Genomic DNA, 21,882 nt, shown 5'->3' with positions numbered 1-21,882 from the left:
ACTTTGCAGGATCTCTCGTTCGACCGCAAACCTTAGCTCACTTTCAGACTACGTTGGTCGTCGGTGCTATTAACAAGCGTGGTCAGGGGCTCGGAGCAAGCATGAGGGGTGGTCAATTCTTGGGCTCTACGACCATAGCATCGACACAAGCTCATCAGAGAAATCAAAAACTTCATTCATACATAATGCAAGCCTAAATTACAGTTCGAGATTTACTCTTCTTCGATAGCCTCCGCCAGTGGGCATGACAATGTGTGGCTGATGGGACAAAACACACAATATGACTACGCAGACTGAGCATGGCAACTCTCCGTAATGATGGCCTCATAGTAGGAGTTTTTAGCACGAATGGAACTGCCATAGTTCTAGCATTGTCAATGTAAAGAATAGGAGGGTTCCCTGTTCTGTGGGGCCACACCAGCAAAGGTCCACTGGCAGTAGATATTATCAAAATCTAACTCCGGCATGCACATCGGCAGAGCTTGCGCGATCAGTACCCTAATCGTAAAAGGACCTCACGACCAACCCTTATTGGTCGTGGGGTATGTATTCATCTAACCAATCTAATCTTATTTAATACTACACACTCAATTATTTTTCTTCCCTGGGCATCTTCTTTCGGCAAGCCAAGTCGTGGTTGGCGCAGTGGTGCTGTGGCCCGTCCCGTAGCAATTAATGCTACGAGATGACCCTGCAGGTAGGGGTGACGGCCTTGCAAGTGGACGTGATGATGTGCGACTGATGGGACAGGACACGCAAGATAGTTAGGCAGACCGAGCATGCCCATTCTCCATAATGATGACCTCGTAGTAGGGGTTTTCGGCATGAATGTGACTGTCATAGTTTTGGCATATGTTTGTATAATATGTCTCTCCTCCTACTATATAAAGGAGGGAGGACTAGGCTTGTAAAGAACGGAACCCCTTTTTTTTCCAATTGATCCCCATCATAAGAAAATACATAGGACATGAGCCTGTTATCCCACGAGAGGTCTAAACCTGGATAACTCCTTATGTTTTTGAGTTCATCATCACATACACTGGTAGGAAACATTGATCATAATCCCTTCGATCGGTATACTCCGGATACATTGTTAGGAATTAACCCTCGACAGTCATATACTGTTTGTATATACGTCTCTCCTACTGCTATATAAAGGATGGAGGACCAGACTCGTAAAGAACGAAACTCTTTCTATACCCAGTTGATCCTCATCATAAGAAAATACACATGATGTAGAGATGTTATCACACAAGAGGCCTGAACGTGAATAACCTCTTGTGTTCTTGAGTTCATCACACATACTCGTAGAAAACGTTGACCAAGCTCCTATCGACCGGTATACCCTGGACACTTTATAAAAGATTAACCCTCACTAAGGTCTTATACGATGATTCTTTATTTTTCTTCTATTTTTACTCCAGACATTTGAAAATTTGAGTACGAGTTTTTGGACGTGATCTAAACCGATCTAAACCATGTGCCCCAGAAACGCCCAAGGACGAGCATTTCATTATATCACGGTGCTAGACGAATCGCTAGCAACCAACCACTCCACTGCATCCATGCGATGTTAGGGCGTGAGGTACACTATTACAAGCCCTGAACAGTAAGACACATTATAAAATGAAATTTTGTAGATGTTGTAGCAATAGACAACCTTTCTACAAAGTTAAGAGTGATTTCATCAATTTCTTGCATTCCTTCGTAGCTAGCTTTGGTAACCCAGATCTATGCCAAGACGTATGGCACCAAGCGATATGACTAGAGGTTGCCACTCGGTTGGTCCTTTTCGTGTATACCTGCAAGTCAACTACGTTAGATAAATTGTAAATGGCCTTCTCCATGTACTCACATAGCATCGATCCATACAACATACGGTTATCTTTCATTGCCTTTGAAGCGGTTGTGTAGCGATCAATGAAATATCTGCAAGTCCCATGCATAATACCTTCAACAATTCTAACAAGTGGGAGTGGCCTCATACTTCGCATGACCCAGTTGTAGATCTCAGTAAGATTAATTATCATTATCCCATACCTTGCCCCTCTAATATCGTATATCAATGCCCATTTCTCTCTTAGCTCATTTTGTATCTACTGCGAAAAGTTTCTAACAGCGGACCCTGACCTCCTTACTATTTGGTGAGTATCTGTTGGGATGGGTCTAAGAGCAATCGGGTCATCTCCTGTGTCTCCTATCTCAACTGTCTGCTTCGTGGTTAGTTCGTATAGTCCTGCCAATATGGCGTTGAACTTTCTCTGCTGGTTTTGGCTGCACAATTTCTTGAAAAGATTCATCAAGTCCTTGTTTTTGAATTATCTATAAAAGTTTGCACTCATATGCCTCATGCACCACCTGCTCTTCAAGTCAAGCCACTTTGCTCTTACACACCATCAAACACTATCGTATTGCATATCCAACAAAGCATACAACTGTCCTGCATGTCTATCATGAATCAAACAAACATCAAGCTGATCTAGAACAATATTATGCTTCACCCGCTCAAGGAACCAATACCAGTTGTACCCGTCCAAGAAAATGATGGGTCGATAATGTCTAAATGCCTTGATGGTTATCGCAAATGCAAAGAAAGCATGCTGCAATACTTGCTTCCCGCTATACTTCACATCAGTCGAGGGGTAATGCTTGATATCAAAGTAACTTTTAGGGTTTCTCACACATATTGTGGCTAGTTGATGTTGTAGGTTGTCATATGAATCTTCGTATGTCCCAAACCTCATCTCAATAGCCTTCTGTTTCGCCCTCCATGTCTTGGCGTAGTTTATTATGTACTGAAACTTTTCCTAAATAGCACGGATTATTGATCATGGCTCATACTTTAGTTTGTCCACAATCTTTCTGTACATAACATTGACAACAAAAGCAAATGACAAGTTTCGGTGGGAGAACTCTATTTCCTCAATGTGACAATTATACTCCCTAACTATTGAGCACTCCTAGTAGTCAACCCACTTCCCTCTGAATGCGTGCACCCGTCACGGACAATCAAACACCAAACACTTGACGTCGTACTACCTTTTGCTCAACTTCACAACCTTGAACTGCCTCCGAAGAGACAGCGATCAGAATTTTACTGCATTAATAACAGCCTCCTTACTATGGTACATAGCACCCTGAGACACCTCGTTCTCATGATATTCCCACGGTGTTCGATGAGCCTCACTGACCACTAGCTTTTAAAATTCCTGATTCCTTCACTCTGCAGAAACAGGAGCATTTCCCTCCTAGTTGGATGAATCCTCATCGGCAATGACTTCCTCCAACTCTTGATCCTCCATCTTCATCTCTTTAATTATGATAGGGATGTGCTTCCCCTCATCGGCTACACCCCTCGGTTGCATCTCATGCACATCCCTAACATCTTGCTCGTTCCCCACATTTGTCGGGTCTGCTTCATCCACCACTGCCTGACTTGTTCCTGCTACTGTTTTTGCAAAGTTTATCTCTGTTGGATCCTTCTGGTACGCCTCAGCTAGCACCACAAGAGGGAGACCACATTCACATGATATATCTACGTACTGTCTCTAAGTAGATATCGCATTAATCGAGATGAGCTCCCCAAAGTACTACTGAGTAACATGACTTAGCATAGCTCTCAGTTTAAGCTCATGTTACTGGAAATTCAGTAGAAAATGACGTGTGAGCCACTTGCACACGCCCATTATGGTCTTCTCATTAGCTCAACTAAGTCCTTTGACGACATGCTGAAATCCAAAGAGATCTACACCGCTAGGACCATAACTAATTTGACATTCACCATAATATATCTGAAAATATAATTTATCTGACATCTTTGGAAACATCCGAAAATATATCCGATGTTAATACCAGAAAAGTATACTTCTGATTATTAAAACTCTAACAAAATTACCAACACCGATAATCACCTAACAATATGTTTATTTAATATTGCTCCTAAGCAAAGTAACCAATTTAAACAAATTAACAATTCATCTATTTAATAAAGCTTTATTACTTACATCATTATTCTGTAAAATCTAGATAGTTGAAACTACCATGCTCTAAATACTACTATGTATCTGATGGTTATCCTGTCATGTCGAAATTGATCTTTACAATATATAAAAAAATAGCATATCCTATCTTCCTAAACCCTAGGTCGTATATAATATAACTAGTATTATGCCGCTAAACCCTAGATCTAGTGGTACTTTAATTACTAATAAAAACATAAGTCAAAAAAATTACCAGAAACCGAAATCCGCTATTCGCAGATAAAAACAGTATAGCTTCGTCGCGCTACCTCCCTCTCCTTTCCTCTCCCTCCTCTCCTCTCCTCTCCTCCCCCTCTCTTTCTTTTTTTCCAGATTTAAATGACTATTTTGATTGATTTTCAACCTTTTATACTGGTGGAGGGGTGAGAATTGGAGCCTAACCGTCCCCTGAGAGGGCAGTAACGGGTGGTAAGAGGGCTAACCGCCCTCTCAAAAGGCAGTAAGGGGGGCGGACGTGAGGGAGGGCCCTACCCGCCTACTGAGAGGGCGGTAAGGTAGGTGAGCGCGGAGAGGGTCTTACCCGTTCTCTGAGAAAGTGGTAAGGACCACCGTGGTATTACCGGGGCCAAATCTAGCCGTCAGGAATTTATTTATTTAAATATTAGATATAAAAAATAAAAAAAAACTCTACGTATTACTACTACTGCTTTCAGCAGGCCCACTTCACGGTACTTGGGCGGAAGCCTTTTGCTGATCAGCAGGTTGGTCTCGTGACAACCGTATCCAGCATGGGCCACTCAAGGCTCAACTTCTATCAGGTCAAATTTGGGCTGAAGTTATCCTGCGGGAACGTGACCGGCATTACCTGGGCCAAATCGTCACAGCGTCAATCTTCAGCCTCCACAGGCAGTGGACTCGCTAGAAGAAAGAAAAATGGTCGCTGACTTGTCTTGGGTTGCTTTGCCTCTTACGGTCTTACCAACTTTGAATCGCTATTGTCTCTTCGGAGACATCCGATAAAACTTTGAATCGCTATTCACTCAAATGTATTGATCGGGTAAGTGCGTGGCAGCCGTCCCTGAGAAATTTGAGACCCCGTAAAAATTTCAAAGTTAACCCTCACATATAAGAAAAAATTTATCAAATTTTTTCTTCCATATATATTTGGCATATCATCTTATCTCGCGGCATATAATTCAGAAATAACTTTCAACCACGTTGCTTTATGTGTTAAAAAGTGATTGCACAAAGTTGGTGACACATAAAGAAAAATTGATTTAAGTTCTAAATCTAAACGAGCCCTTCGGACTATTGGATGATTATTATACAACAAAAATAAATTGAGAAGGTTGTCATGAGCATTCTTTGGAAGGTTGTTGCATCTATTTTATATCAGCATCTATGTAACAGAGTAGTATTAGATACAATGATATACCAGTAGATTGCATGATATGTTACTAAACTTATTTTGTTGCTTCTAAAGAGGGCTTATTTTATTGGGTCACTGATTTTATGAACAGATCTACATAATTGAACTTGCTTAATAGGGTTGGGTAATTCGAGGCAATGTGTCGTCACTCCCTAATTCGTTGACATAGACCCCACTGTGGCAAGAGGAGCACAAAACTGGTACGTTCCACTTGCTCTGCTTTGTTCTAAATCCATGATTAAGCTACACGTCACGAACAGCTTATGACTCATACACATCTTGTATGGATGGGAATGAGATGGATGAATCAAGTCTGAAGGAGTCTGAAGATCAACGCCCCGATAACGCCTGTACACGCAAAAGCTTCGCTGATCTGCTTTGGATAGTGAAGAAACATGTGCCGAAATAGGGGCCTATGCGGTGCGGCTGCACACCCTATTGGTACGGCTCTGTTCTAAGTCAAGTAGCTTTGCCCATGCAAATATGTGGTTGCCCTATCTCTGGGAATCGTGCGCTCACCGCTCTGCTCTGCTACACGTACAGGAAAGATATAGCATTATCCTAAAAAAAAGGAACAATATCAGGCGAACCCTGTTTCTCGATTTGTGTGCGGGGTTCGGACCAACTGCACATTCCTTCTCTCAAATCGCACGCGCACAGCTGGATCGATGCGAACTCAGAACCGATCAATGCGCAGATAATATTAAGTTGGAAATCAAGGAGAAACTAACACGGACCAATGCAAGCTCGGAACCCATCCGCAGCACGCCATGCCACCTCCCAAATCCATACAGTTAGGATGCAAATATATATATCTAATAGGTATTTCTGAATCACTATTTATTTTTCCTTAATTAGGGAGGGTAAATCTCTAATTTATTTTTTGAGTTTTGAGTTGACCTCATAACTAAAAAAAATACGAAACCTATATCCCTACGTACAGTATATATCAGCGTGCCTAAACGGAGGGAGGAAGCCCTAATTCCCAAATCCAGCCCCTATCTCCGCCGCCCTAGCAAGTCCGAGTCCAGATCCATCCTGTACATCGTCCGCCCAGTTCCGCCATGCCGGACCCCGTGGCCTTCCGCCTCCAGATTGTCCGGCCCTCCCGCGTGGCTCCTCCTGTCCTGGACTCATTTTACATAAAGCATCCCGGTCCAAAAGATCTGATTATGCGGTGCTGGCGATAGAAAGTCCTACTTTTCATGGGAGAGAACGATTCAACGTCTGCAACTAACCAGTCTGACGATGACTGGAATTGAAAATGGAACTCGCGTATTCCTTCGGAACGAAGTTGCCCCGGCCGGAACACTAGGTTAGCTATATACAACTGCGTCAGCTTGTTATTCCGTCGGACATCGCGTAGCGCGGTCAAGAACAGTAACGAACGAAACATCACAGTTTTTAGCTAACTGAAAGGATTGCAACGCGTACTTGATCAGTTAATTTATGGTGACTTTTTAACTAATGAGCACTGCGGCTATCTTACGCACCAAGAAACTCTGAAGGAGACCGAATTATGCAGTTCCATGTGCACAAATGCGTTTTTTTTTTTTTGAATCGACTTTAGGTCCAGCAAAATGTCAACGAGGGGTATTTCCTTGTGACTAGCTATTTGGCATGTATTCTTTCTTTGTTCTGACAAAGCAATTGACATAAACACTACATTATTTTGGGTTAATCTTTTATCCTATTCCTGTGATGTATGAAGGTGCTAAATCAGTGGTCCAAATCCAATACTCCTACATCACACCGAGAATTTCCACACTCATACATGCATGTCAGCATTGAAAATTCCTCAGTTATTAGAAGGGTTACCCTAAAAAAACGCAGGGTCCAAATCCAGAATGTGTCCTCTTCAGAAATGCACTCGCTCGTGCAAGTCGACGCAAACAGATAACGAGGTTTTTTCTTGGGTTCCTTAAGGCAAGTGCAATCCGTCCTTGTCGTTGTTCCGCATGTATAATTAATTCGGTTCGTTCATCTATATATCTACATGTTGATTCGCTTATCTATCCTATAATTTTTTTCTCACCTATCTCTGCAGCGCGCTTTACCATGATGCCATTAACTTGCGAGCCAGCCATTGCCGCCGTTGGCCCGTTGCTATTGCAGGAGGCAGCAACCTGTGAACAGAATGTCTATAGGGCCAGCGCCACACTAACGGACTCAAACGTGTCATGCCATGCACGCTTGCGCAGTGCCGCAAATGTTAACGCAGGGATGCGCGGTCAGATACGCAAGCGCCGCCCTGCCCGGGAGTTGTAATCTGACGTCGCGAACCGCGTGCATGGATCGCGGAAAGTTCTGCCGTGCCTCCAAGGCTTGCGCTTCGTCGCCTTGCTTGATCTCTGATCGTGCAACACCCGTAGTCTCCGTTGCATGCCGGCTATTTATAGATGCTGTTACGACTGAACGTGTACTCAACGTGGTGGTGCAATTGCAACATGTCGAGTGGCTCTGTTGACCGGAGGGCGTCGTCCACGGCGGCGCCGGTGGAGGCCGGGGACGCGCCGCCCGACGGCAGCTCTGCTACCCACACGCTCAAGCTCCACCAGCTTCTTGCGCTCCGCTCACCCACCACGGACACGTCCGGGCATCTCGTCGTCGACGTGCAGCCAATGGCCACAGATGACGGTTATGGGAGTAACAGACCTGACTTGATTAGCCGCCCCGCGGTCCACTTCGTGCTGGCCTTCGACGACCTCACGTACAGCGTCAAGCGGTCGAGGAGGTCGTTCCACCGGAGCCGCCACGTCGGGACCGACGCGACGACGGGCGAGAGTACCGCGAGGACGAGGACGCTGCTCGACGGCATCTCCGGGGAGGCGCGGGAGGGGGAGATCCTGGCCGTGCTCGGCGCGAGCGGCGCCGGCAAGAGCACGCTCATCGACGCGCTCGCCGACCGGATCCAGCGCGAGAGCCTCTGCGGCGCCGTCACGCTCAACGGGGAGGCCCTCGATGGCCGCCTGCTCAAGGTCATCTCGGCGTACGTCATGCAGGACGACCTCCTTTACCCGATGCTCACCGTCGCCGAGACGCTCATGTACTCGGCGGAGTTCCGGCTCCCACGCTCGCTGTCCGCGTCCAAGAAGAGGAGCCGCGTACAGGCGCTCATCGACCAACTCGGCCTCCGCGCCGCAGCCAACACCATCATCGGCGACGAGGGCCGCCGCGGCGTGTCGGGTGGCGAGCGCCGACGAGTGTCCATCGGCATCGACATCATCCACGACCCCATCATCCTGTTCCTCGACGAGCCCACCTCCGGCCTCGACTCCACCAGCGCGTTCATGGTGGTCAAGGTGCTGCAGCTTATCGCGCAGAGCGGCAGCGTCGTGATCATGTCCATCCACCAGCCGAGCTACCGAATCCTCGGGCTCCTCGATCGTCTCCTATTCCTATCCCGTGGTCGAACGGTGTACAACGGCCCACCGACGGGCTTGCCTCTGTTCTTCTCGGAGTTCGGCCACCCGATCCCCGACGGCGAGAACCCGGCCGAGTTCGCGCTCGACACAATTCGCGAGCTCGAGGGCACCCAGGACGGGACCAAGGAGCTTGTGGAGTTCAGCAAGTCGTGGCAAGAGAAGCCGCTATCACGAGCCATCTCGGACGCAAGCACGGGAACCCACGACAAGCCGTCGCTGTCGCTAAAGGAGGCCATCAGCTTAAGCATCGCCCGCGGCAAGCTGGTGTCCGGCACAAGCACCGGCGGCGACACGTCGACGGCCGCGGCAACAAAGATGTCGACCTACGCGAACCCGTGGTGGGTGGAGGTGTGGGTGCTGACGCGTCGGGCGTTCACCAACACGCGGCGCACGCCGGAGCTGTTCCTGATCCGTCTCTGCACGGTGGTGGTCACGGCGTTCATCCTGGCCACCGTGTTCTGGCAGCTGGACAACACCCCCAAGGGCGTGAACGAGCGGTTCGGCTTCTTCGCCATCGGCATGTCCACCATGTTCTACACCAGCGCGGACGCGCTGCCCGTGTTCCTCATTGAGCGGTACATCTTCCTCCGTGAGACGGCGCACAACGCGTACCGCCGGTCCTCCTACACGCTCTCCAACGCCATAGTCGCGTTCCCGCCGCTGGTGCTGCTGTCCCTCGCCTTCACCGCCATCACCTTCTTCGCCGTCGACCTCGCCGGCGGCGCGCAGGGGTTCGTCTTCTTCGTGCTCATCGTGTTCGCCTCCTTCTGGGCGGGCAGCGGGTTCGTGACCTTCCTCTCCGGCGTCGTCCCACACGTGATCATCGGGTACACCGTCGTGGTCGCCGTGCTGGCCTACTTCCTGCTCTTCAGCGGCTTCTTCGTGACCCGGGACCGGATCCCGGACTACTGGATCTGGTTCCACTACCTGTCGCTGATCAAGTACCCGTACCAGGCCGTGATGCAGAACGAGTTCGGCGCCGACCCGGGCAAGTGCTTCATGCGCGGGGTGCAGATGTTCGACGGCACGCCGATGGGGAAGCTGCCGGAAGCCACCAAGGTAAACGTGCTCAACGCCATGAGCAAGTCCATGCGGGTGGACTTCAACAGCAGCTCGTGCATCACGGCCGGGCCGGACATTCTCGCGAAGCAGGCCGTTACGGACCTCGGCAAGTGGGCATGCCTCTGGGTCACCATCGCGTGGGGGTTCCTGTTCCGCGTCCTCTTCTACCTCACGCTCGTGCTGGGGAGCAGGAACAAGAGGAGGTGATCGATCGGTGCATCGATGGAGGTTCTATCATTCTGGTCGGTTTGATCGCGTGCGTGCATGCCGGCGAGTCCACAACGTATTGCGCGTATTGTGCTCGCGCATGCGTTCTTGGAATTGCAACTAACATCGCACACGTATAGACTCATCAGATAAGGCCGGGTTTGCCAAAGACTTCTTTTTTTGGGCGACGAAAGTACTTCGTTCGCTTATGAATTGTATCATTCTGATATATATTGTTTTGCATTTTGCATGATATGTTCATTCATTAAACTTTGAGTCTTCAATTTTGCCCTGTATTGACGGGTCAAAATTCAGCGCTAGCTGCTTATCCACACGTACGTAATACAGTTGACTTGTGCGAGGAATATAATTAGTGATGAAGGCCTAGGATAATCTTCTAACTAACTTAGTAGCCTCGCTGTTTGACTATATATATTGAAACGAACATTGACATTAATCACGCATGATCCGAGCTCAAATGCTGCTTTAGTTAATTTTTTAGATAATGACTGCTTTAGTTAACGGTCAGCCTTGTCTTGCCGGTGTATTTTAGGTAAACTTTTTTTCGACACTACTGCATAAAAAGTTATCACTGTCGGTTTCGACAGTAATAGAATTATCACTGCTGATTTGTGTTACGAACTGACAATGATAGTTAGTTCCAAATCCAATATTTTTTAGACTAGAAAATTTTTTTTACTCCACGATCCCTACTTTTGTGGGAGTAAATGACGCGCATGCATGCGCAGCTTGTGGGAGTCAAACCCGTGATCCCAACCCTAGTGTAAAGCTTTCTTACTATCCTACCTCACAATTATAGTTGATGGCTATGGAGTAATTTACTCTTTAAACTTTTCCCTTATAATTTGTTGGATAATTATTTGGATATTTATATTGTTTTAAACGAAAATATTTTCAACTATAAAGTTGTAGATCTCACTTAGAGATATAATTTTTATATAAAATTCGTCTCTAACCTACTCTGTATGAAAAATTATGAATTTTTGAAGATGAGATATCTAACATTATCACTGTTAGTTCATAACCAAAACCGATAGTGATACTCCCTCCACTATTATTGCTGGTTCACAGTATGAACTGACATTAAAAAAATATTTTCATTATTAGTTCATATCAAGAACTGACAATAAGGGTCTATTTGGTATAGCTATTATGATCCAAATTCTTTGGGGAAAGTGATTATCTGAGTAAGGTGATTCTCTAGGCACTACTACAGAACATGGCTTCTGTCGGAGGGTTAACTCCAGTCGCAGGGATCCCGAGAGACCCCTTTTTAGAGATTCGGCCGGAGAGATGATCCTGAGTCTGTTCGTCGGAGAAATAAATGGGAATGAATGCAACGGCCGGTGGTGGTGGAGTGGCCTAGTGCAAGAAGAAGTAAATGCACCGGAATTTAGACAGGTTCGGGCCGCACGGGGGCGTAACACCCTACTCCTGTATGGATACTATAACTGTCCTGAGAAAGTCCCTCAAGGATGTTGCTGATTACAAGAATGTTGGTCTATCTAAGAGCCTGAGGCTCTTTGTTCTTCAGCCTGTCTCGTGCTGCTCACTTCTCAGCCGTGTTTCTGTGTTCTTCTGATCTTAAGGATCTATTCCAGATGCATTCAGCTATGTGTTCCGCTCTCTTCTCTCTTTTCGGATGCATACAGCTTCACCTCCTCTTTCCTTTTGTACCGCCGGCTGCTTTAAGTACCCGCCGGCCGCAACGTGCCCCGAACGGGAGGGGGGCACGAGTTCCGAGAAACCATAAATGGAAAGGGCGTCATCATTTCCTCTGGGCGAAGTGACCGGGGGTGGAAAATGCATCGCACGCCCGGTCATCCGTCACAATAAATGCCCTGGCAACGGGCGCCGTGGAGAGGGCCCACCGGGCAGCCGCAGAGTGACCCGGCGTGCCCACCCTGTTTTGTTCTCCTGCCACAGCAGCGCGGCAGACGGAACGCCTTGGTCCTTACGACGTTATCCTGAGACAGGCCGGATGGCACGGGACGGGACCCGTGCAATTAATGACCCCACGCCTCTCTGCCAGAACGTGGCAGGAACTGACGCCGAGCGCGGCGGGAGCAGTTGGAGGTGACAGGCCACGCACGCTCTTTAAATGCGACCTCGGGCCTTTGACTGGCTGACACCTCATCGGTGGGCCCCTCGGGGGCCTCCACCATGGGCTTTCTGGGTCGTCGGGGTATCGAGTGCTCGGGGGGGTACTGTTCACCTCCCCGAGCACTCTCTCCCGAGAACGCCCTTTCTTGTCCTCGGGGGACCAAGTGCTCGGGAGTACTGTTCACCTCCCCGAGCACTCTCTCCTGAGAACGCCCTTTCTTGCCCTCAGGGGACCGAGTGCTCGGGGTACTGTTCACCTCCCTGAGCACTCTCTCCCGGGCACGCTTGTACGGATCCTCGGGGAACCGAGTGCTCGGGGGCTGCTGCACACAGCCCCGAGCACTCTCTCCCGGAACTTCCTTCGGTGAGTCCTCGGGATACTTGGGTGCCCAGGGGCCACCGCCGGCGGCCCCGGGCATGTTTCTCCCGGTATTTAGCTCTCCTGGTCGTCGGGGGACTAGGGTGCTCGAGGGCCACCGTACACCTTCCCGAGCACTTTCTTCCCGGTACTTAGATTTCGTGGATCATCGGAGAACTGGGGTACTCGGGGGGCCACCGACTGTGGCCCCGAGCGCCTTCTCCCAGGACTTGATCTTTTCTCATCTTGCGGGAGAGACTCCGCGGGATGGCGATATGTGGCGGATGGCTGGCATGGCCTCGGGATTCGGGGACCCCCGGTTCCTGATACACCGACAACTTCACTGTCTGTTTTGAAACTAGCAGTGCGCAACCGGCAGTGAAACCATATTTGCTATCACTGTCAGGCATATCTAACCGGCAATGATGGTATTTTCAAAAAACCAAATAAAAAAGACAACTGCTCCTCCACGCCGCCGCACCCGCTCCTCACCGCGGCCGCGTCGCGCACGCCTTGCAGAGAAAAATGTGGCGGCAGAAAGGCCACCGCCACATCACTGCTGTGCCTAGGCGACACCCTACCCACTCCTCGTTGATGCCGCTCTGCCGCACCCGACCACCCTCACTGAACGACTAGCTCGCACCTCACGTCAATAGCCCCGCCCACAACTCCTCGTCATAGATCCAGCAGTCCCTGTTGTGGATCTGCCCTCACTCACCAGGGATCTAGCTTATGGAATGGTGGTTGTATGTGTGTGTTGTGAGAGAGAGAGATAGAGAGGGGGGGCATGGAGGTCTCTGCACTGAGGCGTGGGCGGGAGAGAGAGGGGGTGAGGCCGTGAGGACTTAGAAAAATCTGGAGTGCAGGCCGAAGAGAGGGGGTCATATGCAAAGCTACGGACACGAAACTGGATTTGATGAAAAATTTGGGTCTGGAGCCTAGGCTTCTCTGTCGGTCTTTTTTTTTAACCGGCACTAAAACCTACCACAATCAGTTTTTAATACGAGCCGACAATATCTTCTCTAAAACTAGCAGTGATATTGTTTTTCTTACGAACCGGTAATGAAAAATGTATCACTGTCAATTTTAATTGATCCGACAGTGGTGAGGCGGCAGAAAAGACTATTTTCTGTAGTAGTGAGGGTAAACTCTATACAGAAAGTGATTCCGTGTGAGATGTAAATTAGGGGAAGTTGGTTTTTTTAGCTGTTAGCATCTAGTTCATTTTAAGGAATCACTCCCACAAAATCACTCTGGGAGCTGAAATATGCAAACTTTTGTTTGGTAGAGCTCTCACTGATTCCACTTTAGGAGCTGTTCTAGGAGCTCTGCCAAACAGATCCTAGTAGTATTAGTCTCGGTTCTTGACACGAACCAACAATGATAATTATTTTCACTGACGATTCTTTTTTGATGAACTTTTAGTGCTAGTTCTTAACAAGAACCAGCAATAATATATTATCATTGCTAGTTATATCCGACCCGAAAGTGATTAAGGGGCAAGGAAGGGTGTTTCTATGGTAATGCGAGGAAGTAAACATAACTCCATTTAAACCTCAAGTTATTTCATCCATGTTCGTCTCACTAAGACGGATTTTTCTTTCAGTGGTAGACGATGTACTCATTGATAGTGAGACACTCATGTCTTCGTCAATCTTCAAGCTCTACATCTCCGATCTTCGGTAGACGTTGTGTGAGTGCATGCTGTGGTGGTATGAGTGTGTGCATGCCTCTAGTTGTGCTATTGTTTCTAAAAAAATGTATATAAAAGATAACATTTGGCTTGTTTGGAAATGTGGGTTTTCCCCTGAAACTTTTTTTTAAATAATGGAATAACAAAAGTATCCTGACCTCTATGTTCAAAGACACACGTCGCCATCCCTTATTACAAAGATTGAGCCACATGCTCAGTAAGCAAATGTTTGTACAAAACAAATTATCGCCATCATATATACCAAAACTTAAGAAATAAAGCACAAATCCTATATTCCACCCCCTGCCCTTGTGAAATCTGTCTTGCTATTATGTCTTCAAGTTTGGTGACTAATCCTAGCAGAGAAAATTTCACCAAGGTAGAGGAAGAAGAAAGGTAAAACCAAACATAATTAATGCACCTTCCTCTCCCTCTGCCCTAGTGTAATATGTCCTGATATGATTTCTTAATGGTGGTCATCAAATTAACTTCAAAACATCATTAGTAAACTCCTGCATCAAATAAAGTACATAATATACAAAATCATCATTGTCAAACTGCATCTAGCCATCAATATTATCACTTCCCATAAAACTAGTCCACTAAATATAATACTATATTAGGAGTCAGTTTGTTATTTTTTGTATGACTATATAGCAAGCAAATGTTTGCACAAAACAAATGATCACCATGATATATATACCAAAACTTAAGAAATCAAGCACAAATCCTATTGTTAAACTGCCATCACTCTTGGCAAAGTTGCATCATGACGATCTCCAAAGTACAAGCAGCTAAACACATAATTTCCTGATCCTCCACCCTTTGTAGTAAGTTCCAAAACCGAAGCCATTATGTATCCCTGAAAATCATCTTCATATAGAAATGCACTTTGGTTTTGTCAAAAATAATGTCATTGCGACATAACCACAATGCCCAACAAAAAACAGTTACCCCTACTAGAATCTATTTTATAAGCTTTGTATACATACATGTTAGGCGCCAATCTCCAAACAAATTGGAAATACTAGTAAAACCAAAAGCTAATTGAACAGTTCTCGACGTAAACTTAGCAAATTGAGAGTCAAAAAACAGATATTGAATAGATTCATTGTTATTGCAAAAACAACACTATTTGCTACCCTGCCAATGCCGGTTGACCAAGTTATCTTTAGCTAGCACAACACCTTTATGTAGATACCATAAGAAAATCTTTATCTGAGAGTTTAAGTTCTCACAAGTAGCGGTTAGTAAAATATCACTAATTATGATCACTTTATGCATTGATTGGATTGAAAATGGTCTGTCCTGATATAACGACCATCTAAAGATATCTCTTTGATCATTGAGGTGGACATTGGCAATTCTATAAACTAGACTATGCCACAATGTTAATTTATTCCCCACCAACGCTCTATGGAAAAAAAAAACATCAAGAGAAACTGTGCTAAGAACATCTGCTATTGTAGCATGTCTTTCCCTTACAAGGGATTGCTCTCGTAATATATGCTTACCAAAATAATTTGTCTTCTCAGAATCTAATTTGGATTCCACTTTTGAATACGAAGTCTTCCAAGCTGAGAAATTCTTGTATGACCTTCATAAGGCCAAATTTGGCGTTGCCGTCCTACATGCTACATGCATTATACTGGCAAATTCAAAAAGCCTCGGGTCCTGTCAGCAATAGTCATAAAAAATACTAGTTTTATAGCTCGTGTCATGTACTTCAGACTTTTATGAGAAAATAGTTTTAGAAAACTTGAGCCTAGAAATTCCCAATTTATCTTGCATGCCAATCCAGCCTACACATATGCCTGAAGGTGGGACCTGCAACCTGCGTTTCATCCCAACGGGATTTGGACATGGTGGGGCTTTCTAAGACCATCTGACCATATACATCAGGTTATGTGCAACAAGCTATATATTTCTATAACGATAAAAAAAAATCAGGTATTCTGATATCTAACCAACGCAAGCTACTGATTTACATGCACTTTGCAAAGGACCTGTTGCTGTTGGTTTTCATCCATAAATGGCAGTCTGGCAGAGGCTGTATGGTCAGTCACCGATCCAGCCACAGGAGCCTGGTTGTGGATGCATGAACAAGGACTTCGGTGCAAATGAGTCCATGGGACTAGAACAGAAGCACTGATTCTTGTTGCTTGCAGCCAGTGGAGGAGACTGAGATGGTTTAGAGAAGGGGTGTCTGAGCTGCTCGTCTTCCTCAGGTAGATCTCGTTCCATGGACGAATATTCAGGCATTTTTGGCACACCAAGATTCTTGGCATCAGGAAAGACGATATGATCCCTCTTGGGAGTTGCTAGTTTCCTGACGATGTCGTGCTTCATGCAGAAGATCAGAATTCGATCATGAAGAACGTCATCCCACGCCCTTTGCATCGAGCCATTGGGACCTTTCCTCGTTTCGAAAAGGATATCTCTCGGCAAGCACTTTCGGTGGTATGCAGTTGGGCAGCGTCTGCATACTGCAAACTGCAGATTCTCATCATCCTTCTTCTCGCCTCCCTTGCAGACACTACATTCGTGCATAGGACAAGGGAATCCCACTCCGGCAGCAACTTGGTGCTCGAAAAGTGTGGCCTCTTCGCTATCCGAGTAGAGCAGCTCAGCAACACACTTGGGGTGGTAAAAGCGCCCACAATCGTCGTGCTCACATTGGAATACCTCAGGTCCTGATGAAACGTCAGAAGACCCCAGCAGTCCGCAAACGAAACACTGGTGTTGCTTGTACTTGCAGTTTTTGCATATGAAATCTTCCTCCATATCAATTATCATCTTTGCCTGGTCTTTAGATACCCCAAGGGCCAATCTGCAGTTTGAATCTTCGCTGTCGTCTAGGTGGAAAGACCTTTGACAGCCACCACCACAGCAGGTTAAGAAACCACCATTGTCGCAGATCGCACAGGCATCATCTCCGTTGTTCGCGCCATCCGGTCCTGGCTTGCCCTTGCTGCGCTTTCGCTTGATTTCACGAGCTCTCCTCCGCCTCCGGAGCTCCTCCGCTGGGACCTTTGTCCGAGCCATGATCTCCTCCAAGAATTTAGGCAAAGGCAGCAGGCTTGCTGTCAAAGCTCAGGCTGCTCGCTCGAAGCTGCTCGATCCTCAGACGGCCCCAACGAACGGAGACGAAGAAGTAATCCAGGTAGCTCCGATCCGAACACGGAACACCAATCCGGACGACGAGGTGGAGAGGGAGTTCTTCCGGGGGCGGCTTTCGTGGTTTGGCTCTCTCTGGCTGGAGGCAGGCGGCGGGTTCATGTATGTAGCGCCGTCTGTACGAGGCGGCGGCGGGATCGAATAAATATGGGCCCTAATGAATCCGAGTCGGCCTCCAATATCAGTCGTACCGTATTCGGATCCGATGGACGAATTATGGGCCAGAAAAGAAGATATTAAAGCTGTTTATATGGATCGTATCTACTTAGCCGGTCCAAAGCACAATACAATAAGTATGACTTAAGTACGGCATAGCTGGAGAGGTAGGTGGGCTAGACTAGCATGGCACGGCTAGTCGGGTTATGTTTGGGCTGACGTCTCAGCATGATGGGCTGGCACGGTACGATCTGGTTTAGATGGGTCGACACGAGCACGACCTGCCCCGTCCCGCTCCACCACGCCAACATGCACATTGCCCTCACGTCATCGCCTCGTCGTGCCGCCCTGCCCCCGCTCCGTCGCCCGATCGCCCTGCCTCCACGCTGTCACCCCGCTCCGCCGCCCAATCACCCTGCCTCCACACTGTCGCCCCGCCCCGTCGCCATGCACCCCGTCCCCTGGCCTCCCCCGCCCCGCTGCCCAGTCGTCCCACCCCTGCGCTGCTACCCTGCCTCGCCGTCGTGCCACCCCGCCCTACGCTGCTACCCCACCCTGTCGTCTTGTCGTCTCGCCCCTCAACCTCTCCGCCTCACCCCCGCGCCACCGTCTCGCTCTCCCCGCCGTCACGCTGTGCCCGCTAGGTCACCGGGCCAGTCGTGCCGCAATAGTGCCCGAGCTAGCTCGACCAAGCACGTTGACCATCGGGTCACTGGGCCAGGCTGACGGGCTGTGCCGTGGGCCAGTACGACATGACCCGTTAACCTTACCGAGCCGTGCCTAGCTGGACCGGCCCGACTGGTCCATTTAGACAGCACTAGAAGAGAGCATGGCCGAAATTATCAATGTAACAATGACACATAGGCTTTTTTACCCGAGCTCTAGCTTGTATTCCTAGCTTTAGAAATTTATAAAGTTCGAGTTATATATATACTAAGAGTGTTTGGATAAACCATTTTATTTTCATTTTAGTCTAAAAATAGATATTTTAGATCATTTTATTTTAACTTACAAACGTAAGATCTGATATGTAGCTGGGAGCTAAAACTCTACCAAACTTATTATAGTCATGATATCAATTGCTCCCACCAATTTTGCCTCCTATTTTCCTCTGAAAAATACCCCATCACATGACTACATGCTATGTGAGGCAGCTTTCAAGGCACCGTGCAACCACCTAGGATTAGCAATGCGACCTATGGATTTAGGTATCCGCAGGTTCTACGTCTGATGGGTTAGGGTTTGAATTCATATTTTCGTCCATAAGTCTGACGGGTTAGGTACCCAAATATAGTGATCAGGCTCGAGTTTTATATTTCGTCCGTGAGTATCCATGAGTCGCTAGGTATCGTAGATGCAGTGCAGTGCATTGCAGCACAGCCCACCACTTTGTAGCCTAACCCACACCGTTGAAAAACCTAGCCTCAGCTTAGGGTTCCTAGTCCCCACCGCATTAGTGCATCACACACTGCATCTCCCAGTCACGATCGCCATCTCTCGACAGCCGCCCCTTAACAGACATCGCCCGGTCACCGTCACGCGCCCACGCAAGATCTGGGACGTCCTCGAGCTCTTCCCCTCTGGTGCCGGGCCCACGCGTGCGTCTATGGCCGCAGGCAAGGTGTGTGTCCTCTCTATCTACGGCGGCACGCGCTCAATCGATAGGCTCCTCGAGGGCCGAGGCGCAGCGATGAGGCGGCGCGCGGGCAGCCAGACCACGCGGCTCGCCAACTTCTTTGACGTGGCCGCAGGCTCCGGCGTTGGCAGCGTCCTCGCCGCTATGTTGTTCGCACAGGGCCGCATGGGAGGCCTATGTACTCGGCTGAGGACGAAAGCTATTGGTGGTTACAGTTGAGTCTTTCGTGTAGGTGAGCAGTGTTCTTGAATCTGGGAAGGTATGGTTTTCTTATGCAAGTTCTCATAGTTGTAAGCCTTTGGTTTGTAAGTCCATATAGAAGAATTTGTTTTTCTGAGACAAATCCTCACAAATCTCTCCAAAGCACCGGTTCATCTTTGCTGCTAATCTCTGAAAAGATTTGATTTTTGTGAGGCCAGTGGACATAAATCTTCCATCGACTCTTGTGATATGCAAATATCTTTCCTTTTTTTCAACCACTAGTGATTGGCACTGATTCGGTACTGAGAATAGCACTGATAAACTAATTTGGCACAAGTGATTGGCACTGATTTATTGTTCTAATTTTCTGAATCAATATGCTGCATATGCATATTTATTCCATTGTGATAATATGAAATACATGATATGTTCGTAATTCCGTGTTACTAGTAATATCTATAATTACTGTAAGCACAAACATATTGAATACTGATGCAGATGCATATCATCTTTAGATGAGCTGATAGTAAAAATCTAATAGAACAGATAGATGTTACAAATTATTGTATGCAGTATGCTAAAGAATGCTACAGCTAAAAAAACTCAATGGACACCTGAAACACGCTGGGCACCCGATAAGTACAGGTTTAAATGCCAGTTTTAGTCCGTGTACCATTACAGGTTCAGATCAGGCCGAGACTAACGGGTATAGGATTGAGTATAGTTTTGCTCCACCGGATCGACCTGACCTATTACCAGCCCTACAGCCACCGGAGCCACTCGCCTACCAGCCAAGCCAAGATCCTATCCAAAACCAGAGGCGAGGCGAGGCAAGCCAAGAGGAGACGACGCACCGCCCGCGCGCTATGAAGCGCTGGTGCGTGCACGCGCCCAGGGGAGGAGCAATGGCGACGCTGCTCTCCAGCCCCTTCGCCCCCACCACCACCCTCCGCGCCCTGCTACTGCTTTCCCCTCCCCGCGCGGCCTCCTCCGGCCAGGACGCCGCCGCTGAACAGGAGCAGCCGCCGGCCCCAGCCACCACCAAGACGGCCACCGCGGACGACGACTTCGAGGAGCGCGTCCTGCGGATCAAGTCCCGCGTCGGGCCCAAGAAGCGGGGCGCGCGCAAGAAGAAGGCCGCGGCCGCGTCTTCCGCCAGCGCCGTGACGCTCCCGCCGGTGCCGCTGCGGGAGGCCCGGTCGCGCCTCGGCGCACCCGTCGAGTTCGGGTTCACCGCGTACAGCGAGCGGCTCAACGGCGCGCTCGCGGCTGTGGGGCTGGCCGCGCTGCTGCTCGTGGAGCTGGGCTCGGGGCAGGCCCTGGTGAAGTACCACCAGCCCGCGACGTTGTTCCTGCAGGTGTACACCGTCGCCGCGGCCGCCGCGCTGTACGTCAAGTACGAGAAGGAGCGGATCAGCACGTGGCCGGGACCGCCGGCGAGCGGTGAATGAGCTCTTCCAGAATTTTGGTTTTTGGTAGGGCATTCCTCTTTTGTAATCTAAATATAATTTGAGTCGCTTGTGTTGCCAAAAATACGTGTTGTGGAAACCTGAAATTTCCTAGCCATTTGATTTGACAAAAGACTACAACTTTTAATTCGTTTAACCCTTATCTCCCTGAGATCTCTGAGAAATTAATCCCCAAAGACATGAATTAAAACAGAGGATCCATATTTTCAGAGGCTGGGCTTCTGGATCTCTAAGACATGAATTAAAACAGAGGATCCATATTTCCCCTGAGATCTCTGACAGGCAGATCACCAGACTTCATGGTCCGATCGACAGCCTCCCGGCGTTTTGCCTTGCGTGTCTAATTCGTTGCGACTTTGCGAACACGGAGGTGCTCGTCGTGGGAGCAAGAAAGCTGGGAAAGCGGCAAAGGAACGCGAGCACGGAGGTGCCCGTCCCCAAACGCAGTGTCGGTCAAGCGTCGACTCACCGAGCGACCAACCGATCGATTCACACGCTCATCGCGATCGCGCATCCGGGTCGCGTCAACGGTCACGGGCGTCAATGGTACACCACTCCGATTCACAGGCCAATCCATACAACCTCACATGGGGGAAACTAGGACTTCAAAGATCCGATTCCACATTTCAATATATCTAGGTTGTATATATATTTAGGATTAGATGATACATAAAAAGTAAAATTAAATTGCTAATAATTAAGATTTTTTCCTGGATACCAGTGCACTAGATCAGCTACTCGGCCAGCTACTGTAGCTTCACCCATCCTGGACAACAGATACGAAACCATGCACGGAGCCACAGACACATCACTCGAGTCCAACCGAACAGAACGCCAATCAATCAACAAAGCTCGTCAACAAATCAGGCACCGATGAATGAAACGCATCACGTTCAACTTGCACGCTCGACGACGGACCTGCAGCTTCACAGCTCCTTCCAACACAGTACTCCGTAAATATAAAT

At 48.1% G+C, this 21,882-nt stretch overlaps 3 protein-coding genes across 3 annotated transcripts; 2 read left to right on the top strand and 1 right to left on the bottom strand.

Annotated features, from left to right (window-relative positions):
• Positions 1–7,817: 7,817 nt before the first annotated feature.
• Positions 7,818–10,333, top strand: LOC133914377 (ABC transporter G family member 6-like). Its single transcript, XM_062357493.1, has one exon. It carries the CDS (start codon positions 7,857–7,859, stop codon positions 10,101–10,103), a length of 2,247 nt encoding a protein of 748 aa, XP_062213477.1. The 5' UTR covers positions 7,818–7,856; the 3' UTR covers positions 10,104–10,333.
• A 5,572-nt stretch (positions 10,334–15,905) lies between these two features.
• On the bottom strand, positions 15,906–17,720 carry LOC133914376 (protein ENHANCED DOWNY MILDEW 2-like). Its single transcript, XM_062357492.1, has one exon. The coding sequence runs from the start codon at positions 17,321–17,323 to the stop codon at positions 16,337–16,339; it is 987 nt and encodes a 328-aa protein (XP_062213476.1). The 5' UTR covers positions 17,324–17,720; the 3' UTR covers positions 15,906–16,336.
• A 2,316-nt stretch (positions 17,721–20,036) lies between these two features.
• On the top strand, positions 20,037–21,059 carry LOC133916371 (uncharacterized). The gene has a single exon (XM_062360013.1). It carries the CDS (start codon positions 20,315–20,317, stop codon positions 20,897–20,899), a length of 585 nt encoding a protein of 194 aa, XP_062215997.1. The 5' UTR covers positions 20,037–20,314; the 3' UTR covers positions 20,900–21,059.
• The last annotated feature ends 823 nt before the right edge of the window (positions 21,060–21,882 follow it).

This window comes from Phragmites australis, chromosome 4 (assembly GCF_958298935.1).
Source record: "Phragmites australis chromosome 4, lpPhrAust1.1, whole genome shotgun sequence".
In the NCBI taxonomy this organism is placed as follows: Eukaryota; Viridiplantae; Streptophyta; class Magnoliopsida; order Poales; family Poaceae; genus Phragmites; species Phragmites australis.
The sequence above is the reverse complement of the archived record's forward strand: the minus strand, read 5'-3'. Positions and strand labels throughout refer to the sequence as shown.

Bases quoted from the DNA above. Each gene is read 5' to 3' on its own strand.
- LOC133914377 (XM_062357493.1), top strand. From the start codon at position 7,857: ATGTCGAGTGGCTCTGTTGACCGGAGGGCGTCGTCCACGGCGGCGCCG.
- LOC133916371 (XM_062360013.1), top strand. From the start codon at position 20,315: ATGAAGCGCTGGTGCGTGCACGCGCCCAGGGGAGGAGCAATGGCGACG.
- LOC133914376 (XM_062357492.1), bottom strand. From the start codon at position 17,323: ATGGCTCGGACAAAGGTCCCAGCGGAGGAGCTCCGGAGGCGGAGGAGA.